The 19,455-nt window shown below is 39.5% G+C and overlaps 1 protein-coding gene across 15 annotated transcripts in view; it reads right to left on the bottom strand.

Annotated features, from left to right (window-relative positions):
• dst (dystonin) overlaps positions 1–19,455 on the bottom strand; it is a 172,688-nt gene that overhangs the window by 80,992 nt on the left and 72,241 nt on the right. For all 15 annotated transcript variants that reach the window (XM_041788873.1, XM_041788874.1, XM_041788870.1 and 12 more), the window contains 27 exons: positions 14,909–15,075; positions 14,670–14,782; positions 14,400–14,506; positions 14,190–14,309; positions 13,760–13,855; positions 13,526–13,653; positions 10,168–10,261; positions 9,930–10,084; positions 9,377–9,845; positions 9,153–9,281; positions 8,894–8,971; positions 8,639–8,800; positions 8,283–8,387; positions 8,017–8,112; positions 7,805–7,930; positions 7,567–7,719; positions 7,324–7,478; positions 7,072–7,198; positions 6,774–6,957; positions 5,111–5,268; positions 4,838–5,016; positions 4,605–4,743; positions 4,325–4,518; positions 4,078–4,240; positions 3,912–3,995; positions 3,626–3,733; positions 3,432–3,530 (listed from right to left, as the gene is read on the bottom strand). In XM_041788873.1, coding sequence (XP_041644807.1) covers positions 3,432–3,530; positions 3,626–3,733; positions 3,912–3,995; positions 4,078–4,240; positions 4,325–4,518; positions 4,605–4,743; positions 4,838–5,016; positions 5,111–5,268; positions 6,774–6,957; positions 7,072–7,198; positions 7,324–7,478; positions 7,567–7,719; positions 7,805–7,930; positions 8,017–8,112; positions 8,283–8,387; positions 8,639–8,800; positions 8,894–8,971; positions 9,153–9,281; positions 9,377–9,845; positions 9,930–10,084; positions 10,168–10,261; positions 13,526–13,653; positions 13,760–13,855; positions 14,190–14,309; positions 14,400–14,506; positions 14,670–14,782; positions 14,909–15,075 — 3,888 coding nt within the window. The remainder of the gene's footprint in view (positions 1–3,431; positions 3,531–3,625; positions 3,734–3,911; positions 3,996–4,077; positions 4,241–4,324; positions 4,519–4,604; positions 4,744–4,837; positions 5,017–5,110; positions 5,269–6,773; positions 6,958–7,071; positions 7,199–7,323; positions 7,479–7,566; positions 7,720–7,804; positions 7,931–8,016; positions 8,113–8,282; positions 8,388–8,638; positions 8,801–8,893; positions 8,972–9,152; positions 9,282–9,376; positions 9,846–9,929; positions 10,085–10,167; positions 10,262–13,525; positions 13,654–13,759; positions 13,856–14,189; positions 14,310–14,399; positions 14,507–14,669; positions 14,783–14,908; positions 15,076–19,455) is intronic.

Genomic DNA, 19,455 nt, shown 5'->3' on the forward strand with positions numbered 1-19,455 from the left:
CTGGAGTGTCTTTGCTTCCTTGTCCTTCAGTGTCAGTTTCCGCTCACTATCAGCCAACAGTTGTTTAAACTTAGCTGACTCGTTTGACTCGGTGCGCTGCAGAGCACATATCTTTGTACTAAGTTTAACTTTTTCTTCCTCAAGTTGGGCAATTTGTGACTTTGCCTTTGAGAGCTCATGTCCAAGCTTCGTTCTTTCTTGCTCCAGTTTGTCCATTTTGATTTGCAGCTGTTGGTCAGTTTGGTGTTTTGTTTCCACGGTGGTATGATGCACTGTCTTCATCTGTTTGAAATGCTTGTTCATCATCTCAGCTAGATCTGCGCTGCGTAACTGCTTGTTTGAATTGCCGCTTTCACTCAAGATTTCAGATTGAAGTAAAATGAGCTTCTCCTCGACTTCAGTCTGCACTAGCAACAGCTGCCTCTCATAGCCTTCTTTCTGGAGCTCTAGTTTATCTTTTAGCTCTTCTAGCATTTTCTTGCACTTCTCCAGTTGCTCTTCCATCTGCTTGGCTTTCAGCTGAAGAGCAGAGTTTTCTCTTTGCTTTTGTTCAGCTTCTCTTTGAGCTCCCTGAAACTTTTCTTTCAGACTCCTGACTTCAGATCCCAACGTCATGTTTTTCTCTGCCGCCTCTGTTTTCTCCCTCTTAAGGATCGTATTTTCATGTTGAAGATTTGATCGTGATTTGTCAGAATTTGATGTTGCTTCTTTCATTGCTACCTTACTTCTCTGAAGCTCACTCTCAAGCTGTTGTATTTTTGAGTCTTTTATTTTGTTGTTTTGGGTTTCTTTTGACAACTCATCTTTAGTTCTTTGCAGGGAAGAATTCAAATCTGTAATCTTAATATTCAAGGTCTCAAGCTTCCTTTCTGTTGATTTCTTGTCATTCTGCATAGCATACATCTCCTGCTTTAGGCTCTCTGTAATCTTATCTGCACTGCTATTTGCCCCTTTAATATTTAGCTTTTCCTTAAAAAGCTCATCTTCTAAGTCTTTGACTTTATTGCGATGTTTCTGATTCTCTGTGGTTTCTTTTTGCAGCTCTGCATTTTTCTTCACTATCACTGTGTTCAAATCATTGATTTCGATACCTTGCATGTGGATCTTTTGATTCGCAGTATTTCTCTCAGCCAACACTGAATTCAGTTCTGATTTCAGACTGGAAATTTGGCTCTCATAGCTGAGAATCTTTGAGCTGAGTGTTTTGATTTTCTGCTGCAGCTCGTTCATATCCCTCACCTCCTCGCTGTAATCCTGCAGTTTCATTTGAAGCTCATAGTAAGTCTGGGATTTCTTATTTAGCTCTTCCTCAATGATTTTAACCTGCGATTTGGTGCCCTCTGCCTGAGACTTCAAGATTTTGATTTGCTGATCTTTGCTGTCCATTTCCATCGTCACCTGATCAAGTTTAGCTCTTGCATTCTTCAGATTATTTTCCATGTCTGCATTCATCTGCTTTAACTCATCTACCTTTTTCTGCAACTGTTGAGCTACTAACTCGCTCTTTTGAATTTCTGCTTCAAGGTTCCTGCATTTGAGCTGTGACGCCTGATCTGATCTTCTCATTGTGTTGTTGTCATCATTAGCTGCTTGAAGCTGCAGTTTCCAGCTCTCTAGCTCACTCTTTAAAGACTTTATCTTTTGTTCAGAAAATGATCTTTCTTTTTCCAGTGACTCTGTCTGGATCTGAAGACCTCTAATGTCGCTATCAGTCGAAACATTTATCCTTGTTAGCTCATTGCACTTCATCTTCAGCTGATCTATTGCAGCCTGCTTGGATGCTACCTCTTCTTCTAAGTTGTTAATCTTAAAAACATTTTCCTGCTCTACAGAGTTTTTCTTATGCAGTTCTCCTTGTGTGATTTTCAGCTGCTCTTTGAGACCCTCAACCTCAGTGCTTTGGAAGAATGTGCTTTGCTCCAGTGAGGACTTCTCTCTTTGGAGTGATCTGATCTCCTCTTGAAGCTCATAGATTGATTTCTTCATGTTCTGCGCCTCCTGCTGGGCGTCTTCTATTTTCTGCCTCATGTTGCTTCTTTCAGTTTCCATGTCCATCTGCAGTTTCTTCACTCGGTTATTGCTGTCGTCCAGCATCTTTTTATAACTCTGTGCTTTCTCTTCAGCCATTTCTGCTTTTCTCTGCACCAGGTCTAGTTCCTCCTGTTTCTGATGAAGAGTTTCATCCATAATTTTCTCTTTTTCTTTAATTGCAGTTAACTCACTCTGAACTGCCGCCTGAATTTCTGATACCACTCTCTGCTCCTGGCGTTTCACCTGTTCCTCAATGTCCTCCTCGATGTGTAACCTACTCACAAGAGGGGAGCTCTGTTTTGCAACTTCTTGGTCTTCCTTTGTTTTCTTCGAGATTTCTTCCAGGTTTTTCTGTGCCAACTCCCACTTGGCCTCTAACTGCTCGATTAACTGCTTGGCACGACTTAATTCCTCATCGCTAGCAGCTTTGTCTTTTACAGCTATGTCTAATTTGGTGCTATACTGCTCAACGTCATGCTCAAGTTGTGATTTCTGGAAGGTAAGATCCTCGATTGTCTTCTGTTGTGCTTCCACTTCTGCTTCCAGCTCCTCCAGCTGTGCTTGTTGCTCAAACAGCAGAGTCTCCTGTTCCTCGATCCGATGTTTAAGTTGACTAACCTCGACTTCTCCTTCAGCTTTCTGGAGCTCCATGCTCTCTGTCCTTTTTGCGCTCTCTGCTTTGTCATAAGCCTTTCTAATCTATAATGCAAAAAAACATGTCATCCACTATTTCAATTCAAATTGTGAAAATGTACTGCATGAAAATTCTACATCTTACCAAAGAGATGTAGGAATAGCAAACAATCCCTCCAGGAAAGTGCAAGACTGCATGATTTTATAACTAGCATGATTCATCAATTAATTTACGAACACTTTAATTGGTAAACTTTTTGTCATTCACTTCAGGAAAAAAAAGGTTTAAAAATATGTTTGTGATCAAAAATTAATAAATGCTACTCAATCTCCTGGAGAAGCTGCATTTCTTGCAGAAAGATCAATACGAGAGAGGCTTTCTGATGACGAGAAAGTCTCTCTCCGTCACCAGCTGTAGACATACCTGTTCATGCACACATGCATCACCTTTGCTTCCTTTACACTGAAGCAAAGATTTACATTCAGGATAAATCAAGTAATAAAGGATATGACAAAAGGAGGAAGAAAAAATTCAGTGCAGCTCAGTTACAGAAAGATGTAGGTGGCTTGCAATACCCTCCCTGTTTTGGAGGTTGTGAGTATTTAAATGCAAAGCAGCAGACTTAGATATCTTGTAAACAAAATAAGGCAAAGATAAATGTTAAAGAAGGTAAAGCATCTTTACAAGACCCCAAAAGTCTAACATGTGCTGCATAAGCCACTGTGAGTGTAGAGAGCTGTGGAGTATTAAAATATTCTCCTCTCACCTCTTCGTCTTCAGTCCTCTTCAGTGTTTCGCTCGCGAACTTCACATACTGGGTCATGAGGGTGACAAGAGCTGTGTAGCGTGTCCGGAGATCCATAAACTGTTGAAATCAAGCAAGGAAGACAATATGTCATTGGATTTGTTCTACACATAGCTCAAATATCCTGTACTGAGTAAATTCAATCACAGTATTACCTCCTGCTGAATGGCATCAGAAGAGCTATGCATCCTCCGTTTCTTCAGAGGGGATTTGTGCTGGGAGTCAACCATCGCTCTGAAGGTCATCAGCTGGAGCTCATAATCCTGGAAAGATATGCATGTGTGAGGTTATAAGGTTGTGTCCTTCTGAGGTAAACAACAGTTTTATTTTTATCATTGCTAGGTCTTTATTTAAAAAATATTAGTGGAAAAACAACTGCTACTTGCATAAGTTGGAAATATAATAAAAAAGTTTAACAGAATGGCTAAGTAGTGGTAGTACCTTAATTGCAGATGAGTACTGCTCAGAGTACTTCTGGCACTCATCGATTCTGCTCTGTTTTTGTTCAAGCTCAGCCACAAGGACCTAAAAAAAAGTACTTTAAATCTACATCTATAAATCTGCATTTGAACTCTGTGTGACAGTGAAGAAAGAAATCCTAGTGTACCTTCTGTTTGTTTAACAGCTCAGCCAGTGCCTTGCTATCTTCAGGTTTATTTTCTTGGGCCTTTAGCTGTGCTGCTTCCATTTCTCGGGCCCATTCATTAAGACTGCTGAAGGAGTCTTTGTAGTGTTTCAGGGATTTGTTGATACCATCCAGGTCTCTTAGTCTGAAATAAATACAAAATGTATAAATTCAAATATTTCCTTACAATTGTTTAAGCAAAATCCTGTGGAAAGAGATGAAGACTAACCTGCTGTCAATCTGAGAGTGAATGTTCTGCCATCTCTCACTCAGCTGATCAGCCTTCTCCTTGTGCCAGTCCAGGTCAAAGTCACGCTCGTTATGTGCTTTGAACATGCGATCACTGATGACGCGGGCTTTTTGCAGCTCATCCTCCATGTCATGGAACACCTCCTGCTTCTCATCAATCTCTGACCGCCATTGCTACAACCACACAGAGGAAAGACTTTTTATTATGAGCTAAAAACTTAGTAAAAGGTAGTGAAATATTAAATGAGACACTGTACTACCTTCAGGGTTGAAATGACTGTCTCAATGGACTTGGTGTCAGAGTTCATAGCATCTTCCTCATACAGTTTGGATTCATAGGCCTTGACAAGAGCCTCGGCATTCTGGCTATGTTTCACCACTAAGCTCACTGTTTTCAGTCTGCAAAATCAGAAAAAGTCAATTAAATTCAGGTATTTTAATGCATTACTCCATTTAATCTAAGTATCAGGTCCTTGACAAAGAGATGACTTACTTGTCCATATAAATGGAGGACATGGAGTGCACTTGGCCCATGCTCTGAACAAGAACGGAGAGTTCGGAGGAAAGTTTAGACACAGAGGGAGAACCTGCAGCCTGTCTTATGAACACCTCACACTTCTCCTTCATGACGTCAAGGTCATCCTTCAGTTTATTCAGCTCTGCTGTCTTATTCTGCAAAACAGCATGTAGAAAATCAAGATTAAAGTAAAAAAAAAAAAGAGTTAGTCCTTCACTATTTTATGCTAGATTACGCCAAAATTGATACCTCATGTTCTGTGATGCGCTGCAGACTCTGGTCCAGGTCATCTCGCTCCAGCGGTGTGCGGAGTTGCCTGATCAGATGTTCTTCGTGGGCTTCCAGATGCATGCGGAAGTTGCGTATTTCTGAGATGTAATGGTTGTACACAGACTCCTCATGCTCCTCTGTGTAAAGAGAACAAATTATTACATTAGAAAAAAGTGTTTCCCAAACATATATGATACTTGGGTGCACCACCCAGCTATATGTGCAGCCATCCAATTATATTTTCCACATTTCTTTCTTGTTTTTATCAAAACCAGATCCATGCATATATAACATAATAACTACTCAGACTTCCATAAATTAAGTTAACTTTACTTGATAGTCAAGTATATGTTATTATACTAGGTTTCATCAAGCATCACTGGAGCCTCCAATGCTATCACTTTAATTATTTTCTGCTGATGCTTGCTGCTTGCTGTTCTGACTTCATAGTTTAGGATTATCACTGGGATATGGTAAATCGCTATGGGGCACCAAACTGTGGAACCATCTGCCCAAGGACATCAGATCAATTGAGTCAGTAATTTTTCTGAAAACACACTTTGACCAGAGAGCCTATTCTCGAAAATGAATTTAATGTCTTGACTTTGTTAAATTCTGTAACCTTCCCTTTGCTTTTAATCATATGGCCTGTCTGTTTTATGTTTTGTTGTATCATTGCTGTCCTCGCAAAGCATTTTGTAACTCTGCTTTTGAAAAGAGCTCTGTAAATAAAGGCTGTTAGCGTATTATTATTATTATGAATATTGACAAAAGAGCAGAGATTAAGTAATTAAACCTATGGAATCTGGGAGGGGTGGGCAGTGTGTGTGATAAAGAGGAAAGCTGCAGATGTGTGTGGGTTCATCGATAAGAGAACGAAAGGGATAAAGCCCAATAAACATGGACAAGTTCATATTCATATAACCTAAAATAAATCAGGTTAGCCCACCACTGCCACTGCTAATCATTCTGTGGAAAACACTGATTGTTTTGTTTCATTTTGACATAAATAAATAGTTACATAATGTTAAAGTTTGCTTCTATTTGGAAATCCAAACAAATGAGTTATAATACACAGTAAAACATATGGGGTTTTGAGACCACATGGCTTTTCATGGGTTTACTAACATTGCACAGATACACCTCTAGATGGCACCATTATCCCAAGTTGAACCTGCTGCAGTGCATCTGAATCACAGCATTTTCATACTCCTTTACTGAAGCCATACGCTATCAAGGAAGCAGTTGTCTTTCAAAGATAAGAGTTAAATGTGACAAAGGGGAGCTAAGATTGATTCGATAACAGTGTGTATTTTAACATGTATCCATCATGACTGACTTAAATTGGCCTGCTGTGTGTTATATCATGATGTAACAAAGTGTGCTGACTTTTTCCTCCAGATCTTTGTCTCTATTTCACACCTGCAACTTCACTTTAACATCTCATTGTTTAGTTTTAATAAAAAGCAAACATCTCCATAAACACTTTTCTAACAACAAACTTTTTAAACAACAAAATTCCATAAGGAATTAACTAAAGGCTTAAAAAGGCTTAATATCCATGTGTTTTCTCTGGATGCTTTGTTCAGTTTGCACCAGCAGGTACTAGTTTAGAGGGTCAAGACAGGAATCTGAGCCTTGCCTCTTTCTGCAGATCTGAGAAGTTCCTGGTAGTAATCCTTGCAGGCCAAAACGTCTCTCTCGAGCTGGGCGCAGTCTGCAACTGTAAATAACTCTGACTCTTCGCTGTCCTCAAGGAACTCATCGAAGTGGGACTGCAGGTTGCTCAGAACCTGCTGATGTTCACCTGGCAACATGGTCTTTATCTGAACAAGCGAGAGAAATAAAGACAATACTGATCATAAAAAAAGAGTACTGTGAATGATAAACTGGTGTTGAAAAGGGTTGCTGATGAGAGCAAAACAATGATTCAAACATACCGAGGCTACATTCCAGTTGCGGATGGCTCGGATATCAGCCATTAGATAATGCCACGACACCACACTCTTCATGTTGATGTGGGAGTGGTGCCACAGTGACAGGACGTTCTGGTACAACTGCTCAGTTCTGCAGGAAAAACAGAACAAATCGATAAACCATCAGTTATAGTGTAGGACAGTTTTGTATTCTGTCACAGTCATTTTAAGTCAGAAAACTTTATTTGTAGGATTTTAAACACACAGGCATCTCACCTTGTTGCCATATCAATAGCCTCTTTGTTAGGTGGAGGCACAGTGAAACAAACAGAGGGCACCATGGCTTCATTCCCAGCTGGGTTGATGACTTTCCACTTCGCCCGGTGGGAGTTATTTGCCAGCACACACTCATCCTCTTTATAAATGGTGATCTAACCAATACACATAGTAAAAATTACACCATAAATCTTGGAAAAAAGAAAGAGATTAAATGTGAAGCTATATGAAGAGGAGATATACCTCTATCTGTCTATAATCACAGATGGCTTTGACGGGGATGGAGGATCTCACAGGACTGTCAGGGTTCCTGGGTCTGAGCTGCACAATATTCTTTGCCCTGCCCACTAATCCAGCTACAGTGCTGCGGTACTGCAGAAGCTGCTCTTTTTCATCCTGGGGACACACCCAACAGAAAACAATTAGCTTCTTTTCCTTTTGCAACCTCCAAATTCACACACACTTCATGCATCATGTTTACCATAGACTCCTGAAGGAGATCCTCCAGCCTGTGTAGGCTGCTTGTTCGATCACAGCTGTATTTTCTTTGAATTGCATCTTGTAAGCTCCTAAGGTAATCTATTGACTCTTTGGCATCACTGAAAAACTGCACAAGGGAACAGAATGTAAAATCAGATGTGAGAAACAAAGACACTATGCTGTATTTACTGATAAAAACAGCCAGGAGCTAACCTCAAAGTAAACAGCATTCTCCTTGAGGTGCTGTTCTACACATGCGCAGAGCTGTAAAATCCAGCTCCACTGTGTCTGCATGGCAGCTCTGTATGCCTAGAAGACAAATAAAACAAGATCTAGTCATAATAGCAGGAAATTTGGAAGAATAAAAGGGCTTTGAATCATTCTGGAGGATGTATGCTGGGTGGAGACACTCCTGCTATTCTGAAGTTTTAATACTGACCGCAGAGCTTAGAACATGGACAAAAGCATGCAGGTCTTACTTCAATGGTGAGCCTGGCGGGGTGGCCTTTGATTAAAAGGCGTTCTGCCTTGTCCTGCACAGACTTGATCACTTCCTCCTTGTCATCCAACTCCCTCATCAGGTCCTGTGTGGAGAGATTTAACTTAATATCTCTGGTATTCAGTCATGGCAAAGAATCCGTCACTCCATAATCTCCAACAATCATACATCCCTCTCACTGTGCTCCCTATGAAGTTAAGCATTCAGTCTATAATACACAAATCCCTTTACTGAGATTATGGTTATATTTTAGACACAACAAGCCACTGAACAGCCTTTTTTTCTGTCTGCACAAAGGATTTTACAGATTAAGTATCAGTCTAAAAAGGGACTTACAGCATGGTAGTCTCTTTTCTTTGAAATGCTGCTGTTACGATCACTCCAGTCAAAGGCAACCTCCTCTTCCTCCTTCTCATTCAGCCAGATGAGTTCTTGAGTCGCCTGTGACACAAAGTCATGCAGGCTCTCCAGGTGGCTTTGCCGCTCTCTCGAATTGCTCTTAAAGAAGAAGGCATGCATGAAGTTAGCCAACCAAACCTACATAAACAAACACATTTTATACCAAACTTAAAAGCTTAAACAACTCCTTACCAATAACCTCTCGTACTGCTTTTCCAGTTTGTTCAGTTTGTCAGAATAAGTTAGTTTCAGGGGTATCGTCATCTGAATCTAAGAAAAGAAAACAGTTTTCTTTTAGTTTCCCTTGCAGATATAAAAACTCATTTCATGAATGATAATGCGTGCAACCACAGCTTTATTTCAGACAAACATTTACTTTGAGATTATCTATGATTACTGTTATTTTCACAACGATTAAAAGCAAGATGAAGAGAAATTCTTAAACACTTACCTCACTCAGTTTGGCATCTTTAAGACTTATTTGAAATTCTTCTATGGCTCTATGTACACTTTTGTGGTTTTCCAAATGCGTTTCCACACTTGGCAAATCTGATCCCCACTCTGAACGATCAAGTTGCGTCTTTAAATAAAAGAAAAACACATATTCAAATACTCTGTACTTTGTAGGATTAAAACAAAAGTGCATTAGATATTAAGCTTATAGTGATTACTCACCTGCATCTCTTCCACCCAGTTAAGGAGGTCCTGAACAAATTTCATGTTGACCTCCTCTTCTGTCATGTTGGAGTCCGCCAGTGAGGATTTCAGTAAGGGCTTACGGATCTGCATGTGTTTCAGTTGTCTGAGGCTGCCTGGGTCCATACCGCCACTGCTCACCATGTAGCTCTGGACTGAAGAGGGCTGCAGGCCGGGGGTCAAGGCAGGTGTCAAGGACGGGGTGAGGCACGGTGTAAGGCTAGAGGTGAACGTGGATCCAGGGGTACCTAACCCCCCTGGAGTGAGTGCAGGAGTAAGGGCTGGTGTCAGGCTTGTGTTGATGTTCTGAGAGAAACCAGAGTTGAGGCTTTGCGTGATGCCGGAGATCATCATTTTGGTTTGTTCTGTTGTCAGGGTGCGACCTTGGCTGTATACGGAAGAACACTCAGCTCGTAAGGCGAGCAGGTCATCCCGGAGTTTTGATACCCTGGAAAAGGAAAATCAATGTGAGACGTTTTGATGCTGCAAGGAGTGCAGGGTGTTATTTTTAAAAAGAGGACAGGCTCCATACCTTTGGACAAGCTGATCTGCAAAAGGAAATTTGCCATCCAGAAGGATTTGGATGTCGACCACTTGTTGTCTGAGGATGTTTTCACACTCCAAAAGGTAGCTTGCAACCTCTGCTTCATTTAGAAACTGGATACCAGATTCAAGACGTTTTGCATCCTTAGAAGAAAAAAAACATTTCAATACTCTGCACTGCCTATTGCAACTTATTATAAGCTAATAAGAGCTTGCAGAAAACTTACAGACTGCAGGGCAGTTCGTGCCAAGGCAAGCTTGTCCTCTCCGTTCACACAGTCTCGCTGGACCCTGTTTGCAATCTGCTGCAACATCTCCAGCCTACAAGTACAGAGACAAAAAGCTGTCAAAATAAAGCTGTTATCACTTACAAGAAAATCTTCACAAAAGCCAAGCACACTGTGACTTCACCTGGATCCAAAGGCGATGTTGTTATTTAGAAAGACCGAGCTGTTAATCTGTAATGGCTCTGTGATGATGGTGTCATTTGAGGCAAGACTGGTGAAGCTGCTGTTGCTAAAAGACGAGAGCCCACTCAAATAAGCCATCTTTCTTTTCAATGCTGCTGCTCTGAGCCACTCAAGCTACGACTGCTACATTTCTCCTCCTAATCATCTATCTGTAAGGGACCTCGGCCTCGCCCTAACCTTGACAGTTTGACTGCAAGCGCTCACAGACATAAACTGATGGGGCGGCTTCACCGTGCTCATATTTATAGGGCCACAGCCAGGTGAGGAGCATGTAAAATGAATCCCACCCTGAAATAATTCCCTGCCTTTAGGGGATGAAAATTAAACAGCAGGTTGAGACAGTACACCTTTGTACAAGCTGAGACTGTACAAAGCTCTGCCCATTTGCTGTAATGGCTTTTTGTGCTCGCTTTCACCACACCCAACTTCAATGCAGTAAACACACCATGTTCATGAGGAGGATGGCAAGCCAGTCTGAATTACTGTCAGCTGAGACCAAATATGAAAAGGATGTTCCTTGGTGATAAAATGTACCCTGCAAACAAACATGGGAAGGGACAGAGCTCTGAAACTTGACTGGACTTGCCATAAGAGTAAATCAGAGAACATCTTCACTGAAGCATGCATGGCATAAGATCTACCAAATTCAGTTCATAGGGTTTTCACATTTTTGCTTTTAAAAGGAACTAGATAACAGACACGTCATGTTTCTGATCTGCAGACCATGACCACCTGTTGTGAAAGATTCTTTTGTTTTGTTTTACTTAAACTGCAAATCACTTGATCCTCTGTTAAAGCAGAACAAAACCCCTTTTCATTTGCAAACAGTGCACGTAGATGGGCAGTTAATCTGATTAATATATTAATTAAAACTGAGCACCAATGAACGGAAATGCTGGTAGATATTAAAGTGGGCAAAGGGTAAGTGAGGGGATTTCCACTTTCATTTTGAGAATCAAACTCAGATAACGACGCCCAGAGTTTGGTTTCATTACAGACGTTAGAGAGTCTGCAATATGATGCTTGAGCGCCCTGCCTGCAGAAGCCTCAGCAATATTGTGCTGTCTTGTGTAGCAGCCTTGCTAGCTTTTACTGTACAGGAAATCTTTCCCATGGAAAATCAGCTCCCATCTACACATTATTTTGCTTTAACTCTGTCTTGGTTGCCTCAAGCAATTACACAATTTGTCATATTAATCACAAGCTAAACGTATCTTAAATAGAGTCATAAAGTTGTAAGCCATATCATTAAGCAATAAAGAATCCATAGATCAGACCTTACATCCCAGAGAACCACGCCTACATGAGGGGAGAAAAATACAGCCCAACAAGCTGCAGGCAAGTGTTGAAATACTACCAAAAGGTTGTAGCAATCTTAAAATAGAAGAGGTAGGCATGCTAGAGCAATTGTTTTGCCCCAGAGAGTTAAAGTGGACTTGAAATGACAGCATGACGGCTAGAGGATAAATACTTTTACTTTTAAAACTGGTTATGAGATTATCAAAAAATATCTTCTTTCTTTGCATAGCTTAGCTCAAACCTCCACAGTCTGTGGGATCACATCACTCAGTTTTTATTGACAGCTTAAACTCAGCATGCTAATGCCTTAGTCTCACAGCCTGAATCCTTTTTGGCTTCTCAAGAGCTTTGGACCTCATTCAGCATCCGCTCTTAGGAAGATATTTGCTCCTAAAACCCCCTTACACAGTTTTCAAGAAGATTCTGACATTTACCAAAGCTTTCTTTACTGGGATTTTTCAGGGCTAAGAAGAAAATCCTAGAACATTATTAAGCACATTTCAGTGCTGATATACCAGTGCAAAGTTAGCCTATATAATAGTAATAATAATAATAATAATAACTTGTATAGAACTTTTAAAAACATGGGTTTACAAAGTTCTTTGACATGTGCAGAAGCAAACAGAAGAAAGCAACAAACCCAAACAAAAGACAAGAAGACAGAATATGACATGCAAACAACATCAGCAGAATCCAAACACTTAAAGAATCTAACCAAAGATATGGATGAGATAATAATTCATCAACATCAAAATACATCAAAACCTAGACGTCATATGATGCCATGCAAACTAAGACATCATAAATATCAATCAATCAGAGTGCAGACGTAAAACCATACTACACTAAGACATCATGAACATCAATATGTCATGTCAATATGTCATTATCCATTCATTATCCATACCCCTATCTATATCCTTTATCCCCACTGGGGTCCCAGGGGGACTACAGCCAATCCCAGATACCACTGGGTGAGGGAAAAGTCCTGTCCAGACCAGAGATTTGTGACTAGAGAAGCCGAAACTTGTAACTCTGCACCATTCTGAAAGCTGACCAGTTCACACCACTGCAACTGGAAGGAGACAATGTAATATTCCCATAGCAATGACTCACAGTCTTACAATTTATAGAGATTTTTTAAAGTAAAAGTGCAATAAATCTGCCTCTATGAGAAGGATGGTACTACACATTCACTTATTTTTCTATCTTTATCATCGTTATGATGTATAAATGCTTTCTAGCTCAGCCTTTTTATAGTTTTTCAGGGGCATCTCTGACACCTATCCTCTCCTCTGTTTGATCCTGTGTGATTTCTACTTGTGCACATGACCCTGCCACCTTCTTCCCTTATATGGACATTAAAGGGGTGGTTCACTATGCTAACTAGGAAGAATATACACGTGCTTCCAACCTACTCAGACATGACATTCATCAGCTTCAAAACACAGGTTCAAGCAATTGAGCATTTTAAAAACAGATTTACGAAAGTCCCTCAGATTTTCTTAGAGTCTCGTCAGAATACATTTAAGAAAAATGTTAAGAAAATGAAGGTGAATAAGGCCCTTGTTTTTCTGTTTGGCTGCTTATAAAAACTTGGATCTGGGCTCTGTATGATGCACACAGTAGCCTTTCGACATGTTTCTGTCACTTGTTATCAGCTGAAAAGTGAAGAGAGAGACCCCTATGCAACACGAAATCATTGAAGAGCAATGAATTCCTTTTCCTCTGATGTAGGCGGCACTAAGGAGTGATCTGTCTCCATTATGTTTAGCCAAGAAAGACAGGGTATTAATATTGTCAGGCCCACACATACCTTTCAACCTCAGGCCTCAGGCTCTTCTCTCTTTCCAGCATGGCAACAATTAATTTCCCCCATTCCTTCTCCACATCGTTTGGATGATGACCCTGGGGTAACTGTATGCGTCCAAACTCGATCCACATCTGCAGACATACCACAACGTCAGGGTTGTTGTTACTACAGTGTGTAAGATAGCAATCAAATATGTGTGATCCAAGAAAAATGCTCTTCTTTTTTGCATTTGCGTACCTCAAGCATTTTGTAGAGGTTCTTGATTTTTGTCTTCTCGTTCTCTTTCAGTGGGATTTCGTGTTCTTTGAACTGCAGATACTGCGTATAAAGTGCCTGAAAAAAGAGAGCAGATATATTTTTTTTAAATCGAAGCAAAAACCTGCAAGCATATGTCCCAGCTCTCACTGCAATCCTTTGTAGGGATGCACAAAAGCTCTTTCACAGTTAAAAGCTATTGACTTCTTGCAGCAAATGGACTGCTGCTATCTTATATCCTTCAATATCACTTTAAGTCTCAGTTACAGAAAGCAGATGCTGCACAGTGGCTATGTGAAAAAGATACTATCCTTCAGCTGCTACATGCATATATTGAGAGGATAAATATGTGAAGGTTTGGTGTTAACTTGTGCAATATTAAGCTCATGATAATCATTAAAATCATCAGTACCTTGAGTTCCACAGGGTTGTTTGGGAATGATCTATCCGACATTATGGCCACATTGTGTTTGATCCACTGGCTGAGGTATTTGATCATGTTCTGGTACTCCACCCATTTAATATCGACATCCTGTTCAGAGAAAAAGGACTATCATCATTAGAGACAGCACTTTCACTGGGACTAGGTGGAGATCATTGTGGATCGGTGCCATGGACTTACATTCGGACTGATTCCATCAACACCGTCAGGTACTTTGGGGAAGGCATCGTACAGGGTGGAGACGTATGTGATAACTGATTTCTCATCGGGAGACTGAACGTCTACATCTGATGAGGAAGGTAAATATCAAAGGTCAAGAAAGCAACACGTGATATGATCTTCACTCAGAGGAATTACCCCCAAAGCTAAAATCTAAGTGTCATTCTGCATGATTTACATCCACAAAGTTCAAAAGAGCATTTTTTGAGTGTGACTGTGAATGAATCTCACCCTCAGGGTCCAAGAGTCTTGCCACCCCGAGCTGTTCAGCTACAGTAAACGCATGCTCTAAGTTTGATCTGTTGGTCTGTGCCGACACACGGCTCATGTCTATCATGTCCGGCCTGAAATTGATAGAAACAAAGACTCAGAGCAAGATAAACAAGTAAGCAAGAGAAGTGAGCATGTGAACATTATATGTGTGCGTTAAGGAGGTTCACTCCGCTGCAGTTTCTTCTGAGTTACAATACCTGTATTTATGAATGATGGCGTTAAATAGCCTCCCATCCCTCCAGGAGGTTGTGAAGTTGTCACATCGTACTCCAACATAGCCCTCTGTTATCTGCTTGGACCAGAGCAGCAGCCTTTCCTTGGCTGTCATGTCCTCGGACTCTCCTGTCACATGGATTTCCGAGATCTGGCAAAAGTAGAAATATAAGATTTGAAATAAAAGGGCACTAATATAAAATGTGCATTGTCATTCAATGCCATGCAGAACCTAGGCAAGGCATCTTTTTATGATATCACATCACATCTACGGTGGCGAAATTAGATTTTTAGCCAATGTCTGATAAGCAAATATTTCCAAACTCACAATAAATGCCAAATGAGTATGTGAAATGTATTTTCACCAGTTAAACCACGATTCATCCATCTTTATGAGAACTAAAAGAAACATCTGATGGACAGGGAGCTCGAAAGAGCACTAAATAGCGATACAGTATGCCTCTTTTTAAGGTAGCTCATACCGTGCAGCTTTGGCTCCTCTGGAAAATGTGACAAGTGCTTAAATAAACAAAAAAATCTTAACAAGTGCAAAAATAAACTAGCTTAAATTAACACACTTTAAAGTTTAAGCAATGAGGATGAAAAAGTGCTTCTGCTTAAAACTACACAATCTTCATCATACAAAGCAAAGCATAATGTCACATTTTTACATTCCCTAAATTCATAAATTTGCTGTACATATTATTGTCAGAAGATGTCATATGTTAAAATATGGATAATAACTTTTTAAGCCATTGATATTATACCAAAACAATCCTGCACTCTCCTTATAAAGTGCCTATAGAAAGTATTAACCCCCATAGATGTCTTACCTTTTTATTGGTTGTATAAATTAGTCATGTTCAATATAATTTCACTTATTTTGACAAAAAATACACAAAAATCCTCTTTAATTTCAAAGTGAAAACAGATTTCTACAAAGTCATGTCAATTAAACAAAAAATGTGATGTAAAATTAGTGACTGCATAAATATTCACCCTCTTAAAGGTGCAGTGTGTAATATTTAGCCTAGTAGCATTTAGCTGAACAAATTTGGTAAAATAAAGCAAAACATTTCTAAGACAGTCTATCTTAATAAGTGTTTAGTCATCTAAATTCAAAAATAGCTATTTTGAGACTAAGAATAAACTCAGAATAAACCTTTGATTCATACATAGGGAAGGTCCCCTCCATGGATGCCACCATCTTGGATTTTTACATATTTCCATGGTAACAGAGGAAAAAAGGAATAAAGGATAAAGTTATTGTATTGTATTTACATTACAGATACACATTTAATTCAACTAGTTGCCACAGTTTCCAGCAGAGAAATGCGATCTAGAACCCACTTCTAGATGTTGATATTCAGTTTTACACACTGCACCTTTAAAGTGACTGACAAAATTTAACAGAGGTCCAGCCAATTGGTGCTAGTAATCTTACAGTTAGTGAATGGGGAGCACCTGTGTGCAGTGAATGTGTCTTAAGTGATTGCAGTATAAAGACACCTGTGTCTAGAAGGTCCAGTCACTGGCTAATCTTTATTCCTGGTTACCATTACACCATGAAGACAAAAGAACACTCCAAGCAACTCAGAATAAAGGTTATTGAAACGTATAAGTCAGGGAATGGATACAACAAAAAAAAATTCAAAGGCACTGAACATCTCCTGGAGTTCAGTTAAATCATCAAGAAATGGAAGGAATATGGAACATGGAAGGCCTGCAAATAAATGTGGCAAAATATAGGAAAATCAAGGACAACAATCTTATTCAGACTCCAAGACAACTATGGCTTGGGAGAAGATTTATTTTCCAGCAAGACAACAACCCAGGTATGTAAAGACAAGGTGAACGTTCTTGAGTGGCTGAGTCAAAGCCCAGACCTCGATCCAAAAGAGAATTGGAGAATTGTGGCTAGACTTGAAAAGGGCTGTTCATGCCCAATTCCCACCCAGTCTGACAGAGAAGAATGGAGTAAAATTGCAGTGTCCAGATGTGCAAGCCTGATTAAGACATATCCACACAGACTCAGAGCTGTGATTGCAGTTAAAGGTACATCTACTGAATACTGACTGGAAGGGGGTGAATATTTATGCTGTAATTTATTTTACATAACATATTTTTATTTAATTGAAATTGCTTCACAGAAACTAATTTCACTTTAAAATTAAAGATGATTTTGTTGGGATCAAAAAAGCAAAATTATATTGACCATGATCTATTTATAAGATCAATAAAGGGTAAAACCTCCAAGGGGGTAAATACTTTATATAGGCACTGTATCCTTCCAAGCCCATTCAATTGATTTATGGAGTTATAAAACAAAAGACACAGCAGACAGACACAAATTAACAATCAAAAAGAGGCAAAAAAGTTTTAAAATTTATGACTATAGCAAAAGTAGAAATAAGACATGCACAGTTAAAACAAACTTTGTAGATTTTCTAAACTCTTGGGATTGCCCGTAGTCTCGTCAGTCAAATCAAGTAAAAATTTATCTGTAAAGCACCTTTTAAATGTCCATAGTTGATCAAAGTAATGCACAGGCGTGATATAGAATATATAAGATCAAATAGAAAAAACAATAAACAACACACAAAAAGAGATGATGACTAGGAACATAATTATCAAATATCAGGCTCAACATGTATTAAAGCCAGTTGTGTCTCAAGCAAGGATCTAAACTCCCCCCGGCTGTAGCAGTTCTGATTTCAGCAGGTACTGCTTAACAGTTTTGGAGCTAATACTCAGAGGTTCTGTCACCGCAGGTTTTCAGCCTGCATGTGGTGCAGACTGCTATGCTCTCATGTTGCTGCACAGGCTCAGACAAATAAGATGGTGCCAACTGATTTAAGGCCTTAAAAACAAGTAATAAAATCTTAATATGGATCCAGAGGTGGACAGGAAGGCAGTGGAAAGAAATCATTACAGGATTGATACGCTTTTGATGATTCCTCACAGTCAAAGGATGTTCAGCTGCATTCTGAACCAAGTGCAAGCTACAAACAGACGACTGATCAACATCAATGTAAAAAGAATTATGATATAAAAAAAACACTCTTTGTTGAGTTGTAATAAACATGTGAATTACTCAAATTTGGAAGAAGATGGGGCTTTATCCTCCCCAACAGTCTCAACTGAAAAAAGATGGTCTTGACCACAAAGTTACTCGTCTGTCAGATTTGAAAGAGCTGTAAAAAAAAAAAAAGAAAAAGAAAAAAAAAAACACTAAGATTTTTGACAGAAATGCGGAGAAGAACAGCTTTAAGCATGTGCTCAAGAATACCATCTGTTAATACCATACATAGGTAGACAACTGTGACTAATAAGACTGTGAGGTTAAAACCAAACCCCTATTAGTCAAAAATAAGAACAATGCTGCCTTGAAAGACAAATCTGGAAGCATTTAGTACTGCTACACTAAATCAACACCTTTACGTCTCAACCGAAACGTCACAAAGATAATATTCATCTACATAGAGGAAAATGATTCAAGACAGAGAATGTGTGTTTGACAAGACTCTGGTGTAAATTGGGTGTGAATGAGTTTATTTCCATCCTTATCTGGTTAATTATCAGTTCTGTTTCCACATAAAAAATCTAGTCAGGTCACAAGTATGAGACACAGCTGTGTCATAAATTACCCAACACTTTACACCATGTCATACCGATGTGACGCCTCACAGGTTGAGTCCACAGTGTAGCTGGCAGGCTGGACTAAAGGCAGATTGATGGCATACAGACAGACGTCTCTATTTACAGGTTTAACAACATCAGCTATATTGATTCAAGCATTTGGAGACTATTTCCCCTTGCAACTAACACCAATATGTTGGTGTTGGTTTGAGGAATAAATGAAATCTCAGATCTCACAGACCATTTGACTTTACAGCATCAAAACCAAGCAGCAAAGTAAAAGAGTAGGTTTTACAAGATAAACTTCCTACAATCAATCAATCGAACAAGAAAGCAAACAATCAATCTTGATCAGTCCCCAAAGGGTGGAACCTGTTAGCAGCCAGGTGACATGAGTCATGGAAATAACAAAGAACAGAAACAGAAACTATGATGGCATGTACATGCTACAGCTCAGTCAATCATGACAAAGACAAATGCAACACCAGCCTGTAAATAAGACACTGTAGAAGAATACACCCACAGGTCAACCCATTCAGCTTGTATTTATCTGCAACACACAAAACCTTTCTACAAGTAGATTAAGAGAAAGAAAGGCAGGGCTAGCTACTGAAATGAAACTGTATTTGTTCATTTAAAAAATGCATCTAGAACCATAACACAATGTCAGCAAGACAGATCAAACTTTCTTCAGCAGGAAGGGCTAAACCTTTCCTGAGCACAGAGCAATGAAGGATAACAAATTCAGAAAGGCTACGATAAATCTTCAGTATCAATATGATGCTCCCTGTTTGGTATTAGATACCTGATTATGCTGAAAATGTATCTGACAATGTACAATATGTTGAGTTAAGATATGAAGGCATGTTATAGTCACCCTAAAAAACATAAA

This window comes from Cheilinus undulatus, linkage group 6 (assembly GCF_018320785.1).
Source record: "Cheilinus undulatus linkage group 6, ASM1832078v1, whole genome shotgun sequence".
NCBI classification, from domain to species: domain Eukaryota; kingdom Metazoa; phylum Chordata; class Actinopteri; order Labriformes; family Labridae; genus Cheilinus; species Cheilinus undulatus.